The 19,551-nt window shown below is 41.8% G+C and overlaps 1 protein-coding gene across 2 annotated transcripts; it reads right to left on the reverse strand.

Annotated features, from left to right (window-relative positions):
- Positions 1 to 235: 235 nt before the first annotated feature.
- On the reverse strand, positions 236 to 11,949 carry LOC109870829 (insulin-induced gene 2 protein). Of its 2 annotated transcripts, none has more exons than XM_031806087.1 (7): positions 11,377 to 11,949; positions 4,007 to 4,285; positions 3,807 to 3,900; positions 3,075 to 3,199; positions 2,564 to 2,730; positions 1,534 to 1,633; positions 236 to 1,409 (listed from the first exon to the last, which is right to left on the reverse strand). In XM_031806087.1, the coding sequence occupies exons 2-7, from the start codon at positions 4,178 to 4,180 to the stop codon at positions 1,368 to 1,370; spliced, it is 702 nt and encodes a 233-aa protein (XP_031661947.1). In that variant the 5' UTR covers positions 4,181 to 4,285; positions 11,377 to 11,949; the 3' UTR covers positions 236 to 1,367. The 2 variants fall into 2 exon arrangements, with proteins under 2 accessions (XP_031661947.1, XP_020317066.1); XM_020461477.2 differs by lacking the exon at positions 11,377 to 11,949 and adding an exon at positions 9,166 to 9,437.
- Between the last annotated feature and the right edge of the window lie 7,602 nt (positions 11,950 to 19,551).

Here is a 19,551-nt window from a genome sequence, read left to right on the forward strand (position 1 = left end):
AAATACATGATCTAAGTGACTGATAGTTGGTATTCAACAGTCATAAAAGTAGGCCTTATTTACTTTGATGAACTACTAAAATAGTGATTTTGTCAGACATCAGCTCTATAGAGATGAGATGATGCTTAGAATTAAATAAAAATCAAATCAAAGAAATGTAATATACACAACTGAAATATTTTTGTCAAGTAATGTGAAAAAATGTTAATAGGTGATATGCAGTAATGGACAGCCATCAAGGGACATTATTTTATTCTGTTTTACAGCATTCAGCCCACAACACATTTAACGTTGAAAAATAATCCAAACCCAAAACTTTGATGGTTTATATTTTTATAATCAAACCGAACTCAATAAGCACTAATAGCTTATCAGCAGTACCTCTGACCCAAGAACCACTGCTGATGTGGATTCTTGTGTGCACCTGCTGGATGGACAATGAAATAGTTAGCCTGGTCTCTGACTTGAACTGATCGGGGTTTAGGTCAATTCGGTTTTCAATTCAGGAAGTGAAATCTGCCCATAAACTTCTATGAGCATTTTATTATTATTATTTTTTACAAAACAGTCATTTTAATTTCAATTGAACATTGAATGGACCCAAAATGGGCAGAAGTAGAAAAGCAGGTGTAGGTAAGGTTGTTTGAAATACCAACTGGACCCTGTATGCCAGTTGCCTTGATATCCCGCAAGGATGTCACAAATAAGTGCAGCAATAAACACTTCACCCCTTCTCTTGACTGCCAGCAAAGACATTATCCACATGTAACAAATTTTAAAAAACAACTATATGTATATAATTGTACATTTTAAAAGCATGAAATAAATGTATATAGATTCTACTAATGTATCAAGGATATAAGGAATGGATGAATAAAGAAAATAATTCAGATAATCCTGTGTGTAAGTCTGTTTGGCACGATGGAGCCAAAGGTTTCACACCACTGGTGCGGAGGTGCCCTGAACAGCAGCAGAGTGACACTAATATTGGTGCCTGTTGAGTTGCAATCACAGATTGCGTTGTAGATTGAGCCTACCTACCACACACACACACACACACACGACATCGACAATTCTTGTTATTCCTCTCATTAGGCCAGCCATTGAATGCTTATAATAAAGCTATCTGTTGTCCGTCCACCTCGGCCCTAAAGAGGCACAAAGGAATCAACCAATCGAAACAGTCTTGTCCAACAGCACTCAGCAAAACAGAAGCACATAATTGTGCATGACTGCTCCGCCTCCGCCATGATTAACCAATCCCCATCAACGCTGCATACAGATGTCCTTTTACATCCTCCTTTTGGCTTTTTGTTGCAATTTTTAAAAATATTCTGTGCAACAGTTTGATATAGCCAGAAGTTCTTTTAGTCTTGATGAGTCTTTCCTGACATACGTTTGCATTCATACTGGAAAAAAGAACAGGGATAATGTGATGTGCCAGTTGAATAGTCAGAGTAAAAAGCTCTGGTTTGAATGAATATATACAACCTATGACAAACGTCTTAATTCAGCATAAAAAAAGATCCTCACCAGGGCTAGCTGCCGTCCTATGTTCCCCATGGTTATCACACCAGCGAAGAAGATGCAAGGCAACCAGGAGCGAATGTACAGGAAATCTGGAGAGGTATACCTGGAACAAAACAATAGAACTATTAAAACATAGTACAATCCCAAAATGAGCATGAAAAATCAACAGAAATATCTCCTGTCTCTTGAAAAGCAAAAACATGAATTGCAATTGTCCCTAAATAAAGATTATTCCATTTAAAATGCAGTGTATACCATGCTTTGATTGTAATGGAGGAAACAAAATGCTCCCAATGTTTAAGTAGGCCTACCCCCTCTGATCAATGTTCTTGAAGTTTAACACACAAAGCTTCAGGCATTCTAAACGCAAAATAAATGGCTCTATGTATACAAAGAGCATTTAAACCTGTCCAACAATGTTATGAATTTAACAGAAGACAATAGCTCAGCCAAGTCTAAGTTCATGTAATACAGCTATTAGATTTAGCTTACTTCAACATTAACTAGTTACAAGCTGCTACTACTAGACTTGGGATCATTTTCTTAACTCTTTAGACCTGTGAAATAAAACAGTAGCTAAATTGAACGGATGTCCTAGTCTGATTAAAATCATTGTGGGAAGTTTGCCTTTTGATTTAACTCTAGCTTTCAGCCATTGCATTGTAAACATTCATTTGGATAGCTAGCTAGCTACTTCTGTACAAATGGTGTTTTTGCTGTTATCTAAAACATCTGGGAATGTGTTTATGGATGAATTCTCGGTTTTCCTTAAAAATGGTTTCTCTGAGCTGGCGCGCAGTGGATGTTTAAGAGACAGACAGTGCTACATAACATCAGCTGCCACAGAGTGCAGTGTCCGTGCGGAATAGCGCCCGTGCGAAAATATGTGCGATTAAAAAGAGAAATGGAGATTAACGGCGGCAAACTTTTTTACGGCATAATAAATGTAAGGCGTTAATTAAAGTCAACAGCCCATATTATAATATATGTACGTCCTGTAAATTGTACTGCAAGGTATTGTAGTAGTACTCACTGAAAGACTCCGTTGTAGACCAGGAGCTGAGTGGACAGAGTGGCCAGCAGGGCGATGACCACCCCCAGGCCAAAGCCGGAGCGAGACCGGTCAAATGTCCACCACAGGCCAATGGACAGGGCCGCCAGCGTCAGGGACAGCTGCACGTTGTTGGCAAAGTCCACTTTCTGAGAGGGCCTGGGTTAAGGACAGCTGAGCTTGTAGTAGGATAGTCCACACAATAACTATGGTTTCTACTCAAGAGTAAGGTGCTATCTTGTAAACAGAATATCACATTTAAAAACACACCTTTTTAGCTTGGTAATCTTGTTGTTTTACACATGCTTTGTTTTATGCACTTTATGCATCCCCTTTATTGCTGTGTGTTGCTATTATAAATACACTTAAAGTTTTATTTGAATGTGGAAGTGTCATGGGATGCTTTTGCCCCATGGTTTTTACGCATATCTTGTATTATGGTATGCACATCAATTCAGTGAGTGTCAGACAGGCAGGTAGGCCTAGAGGATACAGCGCTGGCATGGTTGATGCCAACGAACACGGCCACACAGCGCATCACACTGGACCACTCCCGCTTGAACTTGTGGGGCTCGCCGAGCCTACTGTCAATGCATGGATACAACAGACCGATCATTGCTGGGAGAGAGCGGTAGATGGAGAGAGCGGTAGATGGAGAGAGGAAAGGGATTGCAGGGTGAGATGGCACAGAAATAGGGTGAGGATCAGAGATCAACAATCAGCTTTATTGCTGCAGCAGCAATCCGTGCCGTACATTCCTGTTACTATTGTTGTGGAGAGAAAGGCTGCCATGCCAGCCCATCACATAGCATCAATGCTATTCTGACAAAAAAAAAAACATTTCAGGTTGGCCCCCTTTGAAAGTTATAGGTTCAATAATACACAAGAACTGTACAGACAAGTTAAAGTAACTATGTACAGTAAACGTGAAGTGCTGCTCTGGTCTTGACTAGTCAATAAAACCCAACAGCTACAGCATGATGCAAACAGCCCAGTGTGCAGTAACAGCGGAAACCTCCAACTCCCCCAGGCTGAGCAGTGGAGCACGGGAGTCTCAGTCTCAGGGGGAAACAGGCCTGGGGCTGTTGTGCCCATCTACTGGTCCACTAGGGAACAGCAGCTACATCTACTCTCTGTGCTGCAAACCCAGGGGACAACAATTTAATCATTATAGAAGTCAAGTCTGGCGGGCAAAAACCTGTGTGTGTGTGTGTGTTCGCCCTACCCGAGGCGGTTCCACAGCAGGGCGGCACCCACCAGGCTGATGAGAAGATGCTACTGATGACATCAGGGGGGAACAGAGTGACGTTCCTCTGTACCTGCAGCAAGAGAAAACAATCAGGAACTACTTTAGTACTCTGTCACCTTCAATGTTTTCTTGCTCAAGAGATGTATCATTAAAAGACAAAAACAAACATGGTCCACCTGCAGCAGATTGAGCACCAAAGCCAAGAACACTCCTATAGAGAACAGCATGAACCCGCGGATCCCCAAATTGGTGTTTCTGTTTGTGATCCCCGCGATGTACGGTCCACTGGAAGGAGTAGTCTGACCGGACCTGGGCGGCTGCTGGTCGCTGACCACTGTAGAGTCGGCCATGGCTGCCAGGGTCGGAGCAACCGTGGACGCCAGGACAGGAGGAGAAAAGGGAAACGCTAACTTTATCCTCAAGTGATCGTACTGTCCACTGACATCACCAACACCCTGAAAACACAAGAACATATTTATGTATTCAAGTGTGGCTAACATCCAACAACCAACCACAGACAGCCCAGAGGTGTAGACTGTGAAATCTGTGAGCAAGAAGTGCAGATGCAAAGTTTGGTAACAGAATGATGGTTTGTGCTGTTTATACCATCATTCTGTCACCAAACGTTGCATCTGCACTGTTCAAAATGGGTCTTTGTAAAAAATAAAAATGTGTCCTTGTGCATTGAGTTGTATGGTTAGTCGTCCCACAAGAAGAAATTGGGGAGGACACAGTGCATCTGTCTCCATCCAGCCGTACGTTAGTCACAGGCAATATCATAGCACTGGCACGATGATGACGAAACTTGGGTGAATGACGCATCTTGCCATAGAGATCCAGCAATTACAAAATTACACTGTTTGGCCAGATAGTGGCGCTATAATACGTTTTAAAATGCTACTTTCGAAAGGTCATGCCCATCACCCTGATTGACCTAAGTCATGAAATTCAGTACATAGGTCCCTCTCACAATGAACAAATTTGCCACCGGGACCCCTCCATGACAGACTTTTCACCATTTTGAATTGAGAAAAAAACACACTTAAAAACACTAGTCTTCTGGCACCGAATGACCAATAAACATTCACAAGGGGGTGTGGTCTTGCACATAAATGCATATAAAGCAGTGAAGGATATTCATATTGTAACACCTTTTGGTAGACTCAAAATATGCAAAAACATTCTTATCGACCACCCGGTGATGCTCTAACGGGCATGTTTATCTCTTGATCTGTGACTCAGAGCGCTGAAACGTGGCACACACGCTAAGGGATATGAGTGTATTTAATCCACTCGATATCAGACACCACTGCCCCGATTTTGACTAAATTTGGGTAAAAGTCTTGTCATAAAGAGCTGGTATTTACAAAATGACATTGACTGTCCCAAGGGTGCCTTCAGAAGTATTCACACCTCTTTACTTTTCCACATTTTGTTGTGTTACATCCTGAATATAAAATTGATTCAATGGAGAATTGGTCACTGGCCTACATAATAGCCCATTATGTCAAAGTGGAATTATGTTTTTAGAAATGTTTACAAATTCATTAAAAACTTACATGTCTTGAGTGCATAAATAGCAATCCCTTTGTTATGACAAGCCTAAATAAATTCAGGAGTAAAAATGTGCATAACAAGTCACATAAGTTGCATGGACTCACTGTGGGAAATAAGTGTTCAGCATGATTTTTTGAAAGACTACCATCTCTGTACCCCACACATACAGAAAATTGTAAGGCTCCGCAGTGGAGGAGTGAATTTCAAACAAAGACCAGGGGGATTTTCCAATGCCTCTGAAAGAAGGGCACCTACTGGTAGATGGCAAAAACAAAAGAAAAGCTGACATTTAATTTCCCTTTGTGCATGGTGAAGTTATTTATTACACTGGATGGTGCATCAATATACCCAGTCACTACAAAGATACAGATGTCCTTCCTAACTCGGTTGCCGGAGAGGAAGGTAACTGCTCAGGGATTTCACCACAAGGCCAATGGTGACTTTAAAACAGTTAAGAGTTTAATGGCAGTGATAGGAGAAAACAGACGATGGAGCAACAATACTGAGTACATTTACATGTGCAGGAATAATTAAATATATAGTCATGTAAACTCCTTATCTTGCTCATCTTTAAATCGGTGTACGGTCAAAATCAAAGTAAGCATATGCCGATTTAGACACCTTGATTCTGAGCAATCTTTCAAATTATTAGGACATGTAAACACCTTAAAAATTGGCGTTCCAGCTGTTTATTTGATCTGCAAAAGTGCTATCACTGGTAGCGCAAACCTCCCTCTGTAGCGCGACTGAAGGGAGTTCGGAACAACTGAATGTATGCATCTTAGAAATAGTTCACATACAAACGTTATATGTCCAAACTCAGAATCAAATATACTTTCCAAAAATAACATGTGGTAGAACGTTTATTTTGTGGAGCGATTTCCTGCATTTATGAAAGCGCCATCAGGCAGCTGGATTTCAGATGTGTCCGTATAAAAACAGGATTATTAGGGAAATCATTCTTTGTGCAAAAATCTGACTATCCATAATAAATTAACTTTATGTCCTGAATACAAAAAGTTGTGTTTGGGGCAAATCCAGAAACACATCACTGAGTACTACTCGTCATAATTTCAAGCATAGTGGTGGCTGCATCATGTTATGGATATGCTTGTCATTGGCAAGGACTAGGGAGTTTTTTTGTTTGTTGATAAAAATAAACAGAATAGAGCTAAGCACAGGCAAAATCCTAGAGGAAAACCTGGTTCATTCTGCTTTCCATCAGACACTGGGAGGCAAACTCACCTTTCAGCAGGTCAATAACCTAAAACACAAGGCCAAATATACACTGGAGTTGCTTACCAAGACGACATTGAATGTTCCTGAGTGGCCTAGTTACAGTTTGGACTTAAACCGGCTTGAAAATCTCTGTCAAGACATGAAAATGGCTGATTATCAATGATCAATAACCAACTTGACAGAGCATGAAGATTTTTTTTTAATAATCATGTGCAAATATTGTACAATGCAAAACTCTTAGAGGCTTACCAAAAAGACTCAACTGTAATCACTGCCCAAGGTGATTCTAAAATGCATTGGCTCAAAGGCGTGAATACTTATGTAAATTAGATATTTTGTTTTTCAATACATCTAAAACATGTTTTCACTTTGTCATTATGGGGTATTGTATGTAGATTGATGAAAGAAAAAATTAAGGCTGTAACACAAAATGTGGAATAAGACAAGTGATCTCAGACACCACTAGCCAGATTTTGACGAAACCTGGGTGAATTATGCATCTTGCCATAGAGATATTTCATTAACAAAATTACGCTGACTGTTTGCTTTTTCAAATTATTTTTTAAATATCATAAAACCAGCTGTCATAAGACACAAAACTTACTTCCCATGCAGTCACAAGCTGCATTATTCCTGGGGGACAACATGTTTAATGTTGCCTTGTTTAAAATTGGTAAGTGATTGGTTTTTGTTTGACAAACATTTTAAGGTGAAGAATCTGAGTCTCAGCATCCCTCTTACTGTGGAATTTCCCCTGACTAGCTAATAAATTGAGCCCCACAGTGGAGTCGTCATGCAAGACAACAAATCAACAAATCCCTAAGCTCCAGCATGTCATCTTTCGCAGACAGCTTTGCTAACAGGTATTGTGTCAATTTAAAACATGCACAAGACAGTTCACAGAAATGTAATTTTAAAAGAAACGTAACACATTTGGCTAACAGATAGTAAATCCAGAGATTCTTACCATTGCCTCAATTTGGCAGTCAGGTCCAGATCATTATGGCATTTGTAGTTATGATAGCCACATTGGCAGCTAATTAGCGTTTCATTTTTTGGGGTTAAATACAGGTGAATATATTGATAAAAGTCACCTTGTCCTAGAGATTTACACAGTTATCAAAACTTCACACCAGTGTGATACCTACATGGAACACAGCCCTTATTAAGTGCAAAATTTTGTAAAATAATTTTTTTTGGGGGGGGGGGGAATAAATGACTGGAACCATTTCCCTGTTTGACCGCTAGGTTTTATGGGTATTATGACTCAATGTGGTAATCTATGTTAATTCCTTAACTAGAATATTCATATTCTACAGTTAATTTCTTTATAGACTCAAGAGGAAAATCTAATTACATTGGTCACATGCACCGAATAAGACAGGTATAGACTTTACAGTAATTTGGCTTTATATACACCAAACCACACACACACAGTACATGGCCACTGGTATGTGGACACCCCTTCAAATGAGTGAATTCTTCTATTTCAGCCACACCAGTTGCTGACAGGTGTATAAAATTGAGCACACCGCCATGCAATCTCCATAGACAAACATTGGCAGCAGAATGGCCTGTACTGAAGAGCTCAGTGACTTAACGTGGCACCGTCATAGGATGCCACCTTTCCAACAAGTCAGTTCATACAATTTCAGCCCTGCTACAGCTGCCCTGGTCAACTGTAAGTGCTGTTATTGTGAAGTGGAAACGTCTAGGAGCAACAACGACTCAGCCGCAAAGTGGTATGCCACACAAGCTCACAGAAAGGGACCGCCGAGAGCTGAAGCGTGTAGTGTGTAAAACGTATCTGTCCTCAGAAATGGAACGACGACTGCGAGCCAGGCCTAATTGCTCAACATATCAGTGCCCGACCTCACTAATACTCGTGGCTGAATGAAAGCAAGTCCCAGCAGCAATGTTCCAACATCTAGTGGAAAGCCTTCCCAGAAGAGTGGAGGCTGATATAGTAGCAAAGGGGGACCAACTCCATATCAACGTTCATGATTGTGTATTGAGACGTTCGACGAGCAGGTGTCCACATACTTTTGGCCATGTAGCGTATGCTTACCCTCAGAAAATGATTGAACACTTTTGCCATATGGCTCGCTACTTTAAGACCTAGTTACCTACATGCATGCATGCATAAACGTTTCATCTACGAACAGAGAGCTGATATAATCGTAACGTGCGTCTGTACTTGCAGAGCAACGTAACGTTAGTAAGCTACCTAGTTAACTCGTTGTGATGACCTTAGCTATCTAGCTACTGTAACGCTAGAAGATAGCCAGCCAACTACTGTAGCTAGCTGGCATTATACTTTCCAAAACACAATGTTGGATACAAACAACTACTAGCTTACTATATCGTGAAAGATTATATAATCGATTTTGTTACTTAGAAATTTGTACATAGATGACTGACGATATTTTGTTGATAAGCATAGCTGGCTGACTAGTTAGCTAGCCAGCAAGCTTCGTCAGTCAGCTGATGTGACTGATATCCACAAGCTATTTGCCTTTAATTAAATAAGAAATCTTACCTTCAACGTTTCAAAAGTATATTTTCTAAAATTGTAAAGTACACATTCCACGTTATGTTTTTATGTAGTTAGCAGGAGTTTGAGACCAAGCTTCGAAATTAACCTTCTCGCTAACTTCCGATGAACCGGCTTGGCACTGGCTAGGTGCCAAACCAATCAGCGCCTAAAACCAGAGATACTTTCAAGGAGATGAGAAACTTAATTGAAATCATGTTAACAGCAACTGTCTGCGTTGCCTGTGCGTCATCAATGGGCCTCACAATGCATTCTGGGCTATTCTGGCACAAGGAGAGCTGTCTTCAAGGGTTGAATGGGAGTCAATTGGGTGCAAGCTCAAAACCCCAACAAAAAGTACAACATTACAAATATTTTCCAAGATATGAGACAATTAACTTGTTATCTGTAATATTCGATAGCTTTAGAATCGTTTTATTACGCACTTTCGAGGAAAATAGTCAGATTTCCCGACTCATACCCTGACTTTGAGAAGGCACTGCGTGACGACACGCTTAGCAACCTGCTGACGTAAAATGGAAATGTCAACGCGATTGGTCGACAGTTTGCTGGGTGGGGCGTTTAATGTTCCACCAGTCATTTCTCAATGAGGTTTCCATCTCCTTTCTCTAATATCTCTGCATGTGTACCATGACGTAACCTCCCATGTACACACTGACCAACCGACACGTTGTACTTAAACAATGTTCAGCGCACAGGAGGTTGGTGGCACCTTAATTGGGGAGAACGGACTCGTGATCATGATTGGAGCAGAATAGGTGGAATCGTTCCATTTGCTCCATTTCAGCCATTATTATGAGCTGTCCTCCCCTCAGCAGCCTTCAGTGGTTTAAGTACTTAAGTAAAAAATACTTTAAAGTTCTAATTAAGTAGTTGTTGGGGGTATCTGTACATTACTATTTATATTGTTGACAACATTTACTTTTACTTCACTACATTCCCAAAGAAAATAATGCACTTTTTACTCCATACATTTTCCCTGGCACCCAAAAGTACTCATTACATTTTGAATGCTTAGCAGGACAAATTCACACGCTTATCAAGAGAACAACCCTGGTCATCGCTACTGCCTCTGATCTGGTGGACTCAAATGCTTGTTTGGAAATAATGTCTGAGTGTTGGCCCCTGGCTATTGATAAATAAAAACTAGTTGTGCCACTTGGTTTGCTTACCATAATGAATTTGAAATTATTTATACTTTTGCTTTGATATATTTTAGCAATTACATTTACATTTGATACTTAAGTATATTTAAAACCAAATAATTTTATAATTTTACTCAAGTAGTATTTTACTGGGTGACTAACTTTTCCCCGAGTCATTTTCTATTAGGTCATCTTTACTTTTACTCAAGTATGACGATTGGGTACTTTTTTCACCACTGAAAATGTTCATAATCAAGCGAGAAGGCGTAAATTAATCTTCTTCTTCTTTGGTATTATGGCAAACAAATATTATAGGTGCATGCATTGTCTTTGTATCAGCCTATTATTCTGTAGTATGAATTCAGTACACTTTGTGAGAAAAAACAAACATATTTGAACTCTTCTGCAATAAAATCTCGTACACCCAATATCTTCTCTGCAGATACCACCACAACATCTATCCTCTGTGATTTTACAATCCATTCCATGTGGTACAATTGACAACCATGGCCATGAACGCCAAAAAAACAACCCTACTGAAGCACATGCTATTCCTATCATTCTCCATTGGCCTCTGCCTCTGCCTCTTAAATTAAGAGGATCCCTCTCCCTGGACCCATCCTCTTCTACTACTCTCTTCAGTGCCTCAGCATATGACACCTTCTGTACTACTCCTATCCTGGCAACCTCAACCTGCCTTTCTCTCACCGGAAACCTCTGATCTCCAGCACCATGGGTACCCCTACAGTTAACACACACACACACACAACTTTTTCCACCGATACTACACAATCCTTTGTCTCATGTCCTCCTGCACACTTCTCACATCTCGGGAACCTCCCTCCTACACACTGCTAACACTTGACCATAAGCTTGCCACCTAAAACACCGTAATGGATTCAGGACAAAAGCTCTCACGGGATAACTGACACATCCTAACTTGACTTGATCTGGTAAAGACGGCATCAAAACTCAGTACAGACAGTGTCTTCTCTGTTGTGCCATGCTCTCCACCACATTTGTGTCACACGAAACAGCAGACGTCACAAACCTTGGGAATCTTCAACTTCAGTTGAGCCTCCTCAACACTTAATGCAACTCCAGTTATCACTCCTTTCAATGGAACCCTGCTCTAGAGAGGAAAGCAAGTCATAGTTCTTGTTCCCAGTTGCATGGTGCGGTGCGCACGCTCCTTCTGGTTGGCAGAAACGCAAAAAATCATCAAGATTCCACTTAGTTTCACTTTCACCGACCCAACATTTCCCAACCTCTTCTCCACCCAACATGACACCACATATGGATCTGCCAGAAGGCAAGGATCCATTCTCACTCCCACTGGGTCAGAATCATCTTTGTCATCACCAGGACGAGGCTCAAACGTTGTGGTCTTTACCACACCTGCCACCGTAGTTAATTCATCCTCACTCTCGTCACATTCAATTTCCGTCTGTAGCTGTTCCAAAGTTCTGTGTGATCCACCTCTCCATATTCACTGAAAGCATGTTCCACTTTTCTCACTTTTTTCCTGTCTGCCATATTCTCCATGATCAGATATTCCAGAAGGCTTGCGCATTCCCACATTCCATATTTACTTATAATATGTTCCACTTTTCCCCTTTTGTTCCTGTCCACCCTCTTACCCACACCTCATAAGGTGGAAATGACCTGTTGTGAAGTCGTAAATACCAGTTACATGCTTTGAACTTGTTGAGAAACGCCGATTGGCTAATGGCCAACAAGCTCCGTCGTCAACCATAAACTAAAAGTACAGCTATCATGTTTGTTATTAAATTACAGTGTTCAAAAACCAATTAATATAATGCTTTAAAAAACATTTAACCACCAAAAATGCTGTTATCGAGGTAATTTCCTGAGTAGGTGTCGTCAGAGGTCAGCATGTGATGCTAGTGGGAACGAGTAAACTCATAAATGTCCAACTTGTGATGAACTACAACCAGTTAGCAAGTCAAACATTTCCCCGTTTCCTAGTTCTGACTAGCGTGTGAATTCGGCATTAGAGAAATTGGAGCTCAGGGATGATAAACGAGTTTCCCACTAGTAGCTAATTACCAGTTGGAGTGGCGTTCAAGTGGATTTTTCCCAGTTTTATCTGGTAAATACCACCTTCCCACTTGGTTTTGAATACAGGGAAAATCCAAGCTCTGCCCAGGTAGGATAAAAGCAAAGCCTGTCTTTGATATATAAAATTATAAAATACACAAAAGTGGTTTAAATTAATATACATACAGTACCAGTCAAAAGTGTGGACACACCGACCCATTCAAGGATATTTCTTTATATTTTACTATAATAGTTAAGCTATGAAAACTATGAAATAACACATATGGAATCATGTAGTAACCAAAAAGGTGTTTTAGATTTTAGATTTTTTAGATTTTAGAGAAAAAAATATTTCAGATTCTTCAAAGTAGCCACCCATTGCCTTGATGACTCTTGGCATTCTCTCAATCAGCTTCACGAGGAATGCTTTACCAACAGTCTTGAAAGAGTTCCCACATATGCTGAGCACTTGATGGCTGCTTTTCCTTCACTCTGCCATCCAACTCATCCCAAACCATCTTAATTGGGTTGAGGTCAGGTGATTGTGGAGGCCATGTCATCTGATGCAGCACTATATCACTCTCCTTTGTCAAATAGCCATTACACAGCTTGGAGGTGTTTTGGGTAATACACAGCGGTTAGAACCAAAAATCTCTAATTTAGACTCATCAGTCCAAAGGACAGATTTCCACCGGTCTAATGTCCATTACTCTTGTTTCTTGGTCCAAGCAAGGCTCTTTTTCTTATTAGTGTCCTTTAGTTGTGGTTTCTTTACAGCAATTCGACCATGAAGGCCTGATTCACGCAGTATCCTCAGAACAGTTGATGTTGAGATGTGTCTCGTACTTGAACTCTATGAAGCAATTATATTGGCTGCAATCTGAGGTGCAGTTAACTCTAATGAACATAATTATCCTCTGTAGTGGAGGAATCTCTGGGTTTTCCTTTCCAGTGGCGATTCTCATGAGAGCCAGTTTCATCATAGCGCTTGATGAAACTTTCAAAATTCTCAACATTTTCCAAATTGACTGACCTTCATGTCTTAAAGTAATGATGGACTGTCATTTCCCTTTGCTTATTTGAGCTGTTCTTGCCATAATATGGACTTGGTCTTCTACCAAATAGGGCAATCTGCTGTATACTACCGCTACCTTATCACAACACAACTGATTGGCTCCAACGCATTAAGAAGGAAAGAAATTCCACATATGAACTTTTAACAAGGCACGCCGGTTAATTGAAATGCATTCGAGGTGACTACCTCATGAAGCTGGTTGAGAGAATGCCAAGAGTGTGCAAAGCTGTCATCAAGGCAAAGGGTGGCTTTGCAGAGTCTCAAATGTAAAATATATATATATTTTTTGTTTAAAACTTTGTTGGTGTTAAACAAATTTAGAAAATAGTACAAATAAAGAAAAACCCTGGAATGAGTAGGTGTGTCCGAACACAGCAAAAGTTCCAACCACCATGTGGTGGAGTGCTGCATCAGTTGACCTGGGCCCCACAATCACCTGACCTCAACCAAATTGAGATGGTTTGGGATGAGTTGGACCGCAGAGTGAAGGAAAATCAGCCAACAAGTGCTCAGTATATGTGGGAACTTCTTCAAGACTGTTGGAAAAGCATTCCTCATGAAGCTGGTTGAGAGAATGCAAATAGTGTGCAAAACTGTCATCAAGGCAAAGGATGGCTACATTGAAGAATCTAAAATCTAAAATATATTTTGATTTGTTTAACACTTTTATGGTTACTACATGATTCCTATGTATTATTTAATAGTTTTGATGTCTTCACTATTATTCTACAACGTAGAAAATATTCAAAATAAAGAAAAATTAGGTGGGTCCAAACTTTTAACTGGTACTGTCATTCAATTTATATATCATAGCAGTGTTGATTAAATAATGTATTTAATATAGATCACATCTGACTTGTCATTAGGGACTATTTACATGGTTGGTCTATCCATTGCATAAAATCCATTGCATGAAATCCAGAGTTGTAGTATTAAACATAACAATAAATCATAATAAACTGAGTGAGCGTGGATGGTCTGTGAGACTTTGAGAAGGCATCAGGAGAGGTGTATAATCCTTTAAACCCCAGCATGAGCACTAGGCCATGAATACTGAATACCAAATTCAAGTGTAAATGTGAATGGGGATTAACTATGATCCACTCCACACTGTGACTGCGTCACCTCCATAGCATAAGCCTAATAGATCACATGCTGGAGCAAATCGAATGTGTTGAGTGAACAGTAATAAGAAACTTGAGAGGAGAAGTCGTGCAGCCATCGTGAATGAAAGATGACAGGGGAAAGAAGGGGATCATGTTACTGATTGAGTATGCAGTGAGGAGCAGGACTGTCACCCCCTGACCTTAGAGATCCTCATTATTCTCTATGTTTGGTTAGGTCAGGGTGTGACTCGGTGGGAAAGTTGTATGTTTTCTATTTCTTTGTTTTTGGCCGTGTGTGTTTCCCAATCAGAGGCAGCTGTCTATTGTTTTCTCTGATTGGGAATCATATATAAGTTGTCATTTTCCTTTTGGGTTTTGTGGGATCTTGTTTTCTGTTCAGTATCTGAGCCTGACAGAGCTGTGCGCTTTCGTTATTTTGTTTGGTGTCATCAATAAATATACGATGTACGCCTACCACGCTGCACCTTGGTCTCCTTCTACAAACGAGAGCCATTAAAGAAGATCCCACCAAAAACGGACCAAGCAGCATGGCCAGGAGGAGTGTACATGGGAGGAAATCCTGGATGGAGAAGGACCCTGGACAAGGGCCGGAGAGTATCGACGTCCAAGGAAGCAGATGGAGGCAGCGAGAGTGGAACGGCGACGATACGAGGAGTTAGAACAACAACGAAAGCCCGAGAGGCAGCTTTTGGGGGGGCACATGGGGAGATTGGCGGAGTCAGGGTTTAGACCTAAGCCAACTCCCCGTGCTTACCGTGGGGAGCGTGTGACCGGTCAGGCATCGTGTTATGTGGTGATGCGCACGGTGTCTCCAGTGCGCATTCACAGCCCGGTGCGCTCTGTTCCAGCTCCTTGCATTTGCTGTGCTAGAGTGGGCATCCAGCCAGGACGGATTGTGCCGGGCTCAGCGGTCCTGGTCTCCAGTGCGTCTCCTCGGCCCAGGATATCCTGCGCCAGCACAACCCAGTGCAGGCCTGTGCCAGCCCCCTGCACTTGCCGTGCTACAGGGGGTATTCAGTCAGGATGCGTTGTGCCAGCTCTACTCTCCAGACCTCCAGTGCGCCTCCACGGCACAGTATATCCTGCTCCGGCTCTACGCACTGTGCCTCCAGTGCGCCTTCATAGCCCAGTGCATCCTGTGCTAGCTCTCCACACTCACCGAGCTAAAGTGGGTATCCAGCCAGAACGTGTTGTGGCAGCTCCATGCACCAGGCTTCCAGTACGTCTTCTCAGTCTGGTGAGACCTGTTCCGGCTCCACGTACGAAGCCTCCAGTGATGATCCATGGCCCGAAGCCTCCAGGGATGATCCATGGCCCGAAGCCTCCAGTTATGATCCATGGCCCGGAGCCTCCAGTGATGATTCATGGCCCGGAGCCTGCAGTGATGATTCATGGCATGGAGCCTGCAGTGAAGATCCAGGGAAAGGAGCCTCCAGCGACAGTCCCCAGTCCGGAGCCTCCAGCGACAGTCCGGAGCCTGCAGCGATGATCTACGGTCCGGAGTTCCCGGCGACGATCCCTGCACCAGAGGCGCCACCGAAGTGGGGGGAGCCTCAAGCGGAGTGGGGTCTGCGTCCCGCACTGGAGCCCCCACCGAGAGTAGATGCCCACCCGGACCCTCCCTTATAGGTTCAGGACCTTTGGGTACTTTCACGCCCTGATCCTTATTATTCTCTATGTTTGGTTAGGTCAGGGTGTGACTCGGGTGGGAAAGTCTATGTTTTCTATTTCTTTGTTTTTGGTCGAGTGTGGTTCCCAATCAGAGGCAGCGGTCTATCGTTGTCTCTGATTGGGGATCATATATAAGTTGTCATTTTACTTTTGGGTTTTGTCGGATCTTGTTTTCTGCTTAGTATCCGAGCCTAACAGAACTGTGCGCTTTCGTTTTTTTGTCTTTGTTATTTTGCTTGGTGTCATCAATAAATATATGATGTACGCCTACCACGCTGCGCCTTGGTCTACTTCTACAAATGAGAGCCGTTACAAGGACAGGGATATTTGTCTGCTATACTTTTGGGGGACACAACAGCCTTTTGACTTATTTGACATAGAGATAGTTGAAAGGATATTTCCATTTTTTCTCACATACAGTAGGAAAAGCTGTCACTAAACTACTTTCCAGCACACCAGTGTAAACACTTTCAACATCAACAGTATCTTTTTCAGCTGGATGGCTAGGATGTAAAATCACATAGAGAAGAAGAGCACGTGGTTAATTCATTTAGAATTGTTATCATCTTGGGTTTTCTGGATTCAACTGGGTGAGTCTACAAGTCCCATCCACTTCAGCAGTACCAACAGTCCCCGGGGAGATGTCCTTAACCCTAATAATCAGAGTGATAGAGGGAGCCTGCTAGGTACAGGCAGGATGCAGAGGGGGTTTCAATTAGTTGTCAACGGCTATTTGGAGGCCCCGTGATGCTGAGAGAAAATGGCCTGGGACCCAATTCATCATCCTGACTGGCTTAATGTTAAGGACATTTTCATTACCAGTCCTGTGTGTCCCAGTTACACACAACCATGGTATAAATGTGACTGATGGGGAAGGTGCAGGGTGGGGTCGGCTGTCGCCTCTCTTTAAAGTCACCCCCTATTGGCCCGTTACAGATCTCAGCTCAGACATAATAGGCCCCCTGACCTTTCTGTTGTCTCTAATTAACCCCTAACCCCCTCCCCTCCCTGACTCGCCCACCAATCCCCAGACAGAGATAATAGATGCGTTTTGCAGTGCCACCGTAACTCTCAGCCTCTCAGAGGTGTTATTTAATACTGAAAACCACTGAGGGCAACAAAGGAAAATGGCTGAGTGTGTTTCACTGGGGCTGCCTGACCAATAAATACATATAACATATTTTATGCCGTTGCATGTGGGGGACGATGGTGGTTGTCGTCAATCATTTGAAACATAATATTACTAAATATTATTGTTGTTGTCTAAATGTCATAGAGAATTGAGAATATAATCAAACATAAACTAAATTAATGAAACGCCTTATTTGAAATTCCACCTATGCACATCTGTGCCAAGAAAAGTCTGTGTTTTTGAAAACATGTTTGCATGTTCCAGCATGTCCTCAGGTCCCCAGGGCTCTCAGAGTGGATCAAGAATAACCCATAAGGGCTTGACATATTGTCTCTCTCTGTGCCTGACTGACATTCTGTGAGTCTCCATGAACATCTGTACTGTGTTGTGTTCAGAAGACAAGCCAGGAATGAATAGAGAAATGTGCAAGTACCTCCCTCAGAAGGTTTATTGACATTTACAGCAACAATGAAATACCAACCATCACATTTGTGGTATTGCCTAATGAACCAGAGTAATAATGGAATGGAAAATTCTCCATAGTTGCATGATTAGACATTCTGTGAGGTTTGTAAGGAGCAAGGTATGCAGGCACACAGGGTCACACAGTGCTTTCTATCATTCTAAATACATGAGAAAGAAACACAGGATGGGAAAGAATATGTACTGAAACTTTAGAAACAGAGGGTAGTTATTTGTGGTTCCAAGTCTACTAATTCATCATTGTCGAGGAAAATTATTGCGACTATAGGCAAAATGCTAATGTCATTTAGCTGGCAACACAGAAGCACCAACACCAGCATGTGTGTGGCATCTTGAATGATAATGACAAAGCATTCCGTATCCCTTGTGAGCAAGTCTGTGGAACGCTGATTACAGATTGGCCAGTGTGTCCTCACCCCTATGAGGACCAGGATTCTAATGCTAATCACTGTTGGCTCCCATTGAAATATAATGTTTTCCATGTAGCTTTAAAGCACGGAAACAAAACGGAATACACCAGTTACACTATTGTACAGAGCTCTGTGTGTTTTGTCATTTTTATCCCTACTGCATTTTGTATCCCACTTGCTCACTGCCAATTTTAACCAATTGCACCATCTACTGGCCCCATAATAGAACTAGTCTGTTTTTGTGATGAACCAGTCACTGGTCAGACCTTTCAAGTTGAATGTATATGCTCAGATTCTAACAGGAGGAAAGGTAAGAGAATATATGAGGAGTGCTATATGATGATGTTTATTCACTCCTATAGTATATTTACCAGTCGTCATACAGGTATCATCAGTTCACTCTCAATTTGAAATGCCCTACATGGGATTCATCATCAATTACAAACTGTGAGACACTCCATAAATATCAGACAGCAGACACTTTATTTTCATTCAGGAGAAACATGTCGGAGCCGAGCCCAGTGATGCTCAGCCCAGTGAAGCTCAGCTGCACATCTAATATAGGTTAATTGAAAGGAGGGAGATTCAGTGCATCGGTTCTCATTGGCTGGCTGTGTGCAGCTCCTCTGTAGCACAAACTGTCTGTATTAATCAGCAGCCATCTCTTAAACAGCGGCCATGACTATCAGTGAGGTGAGTCCATTGCTATTCAGGACCGAACAGATGATAAATCATTTGTACATAATTAGTGCTCAGCAAGGTTACAACTGACACAGATTTTCATCTTAATTAGGTGGGAAATTTGTTCCATTAATTTAATTTGGTGCGCATGAGCGGGTTAGCGCCTAACTAAGTTCATCTTACACCTGTCAGTGTGGGCAAAAAGAGGGCCTTGGATGACGGGTAAATGAAGATTCTTCTTCGATCAACTGGCTTGTTTCATATGTATACTAACATTGTGAATGTCGTCTGTTTTCAGTAGTGTTTCACAGTAAGCCATAGTATTCTAGTCGCCCTAAGAAAAACATGTAGCCTATTTTGTTATTCTGTTATACGTAAGTAACTTGCAACATGGCTCCAACATATAAGAAAAACCTTTGGCCCAAAACCCTGTTTTGAGATGGCTGCAGTCCATACACCTCTTGTCAGGTGATATACTGTTGTAAGCGTCTTATGTTTGAGTGAGAGACACTGCCTGTAATGGTCTCAGCCGGGTGGGCATGGGTAGGTCCAAGGACTTGGTTTCTTTTCATTGTTGAGGAGGCAG

This window comes from Oncorhynchus kisutch, linkage group LG26, assembly GCF_002021735.2.
Source record: "Oncorhynchus kisutch isolate 150728-3 linkage group LG26, Okis_V2, whole genome shotgun sequence".
NCBI lineage: Eukaryota > Metazoa > Chordata > Actinopteri > Salmoniformes > Salmonidae > Oncorhynchus > Oncorhynchus kisutch.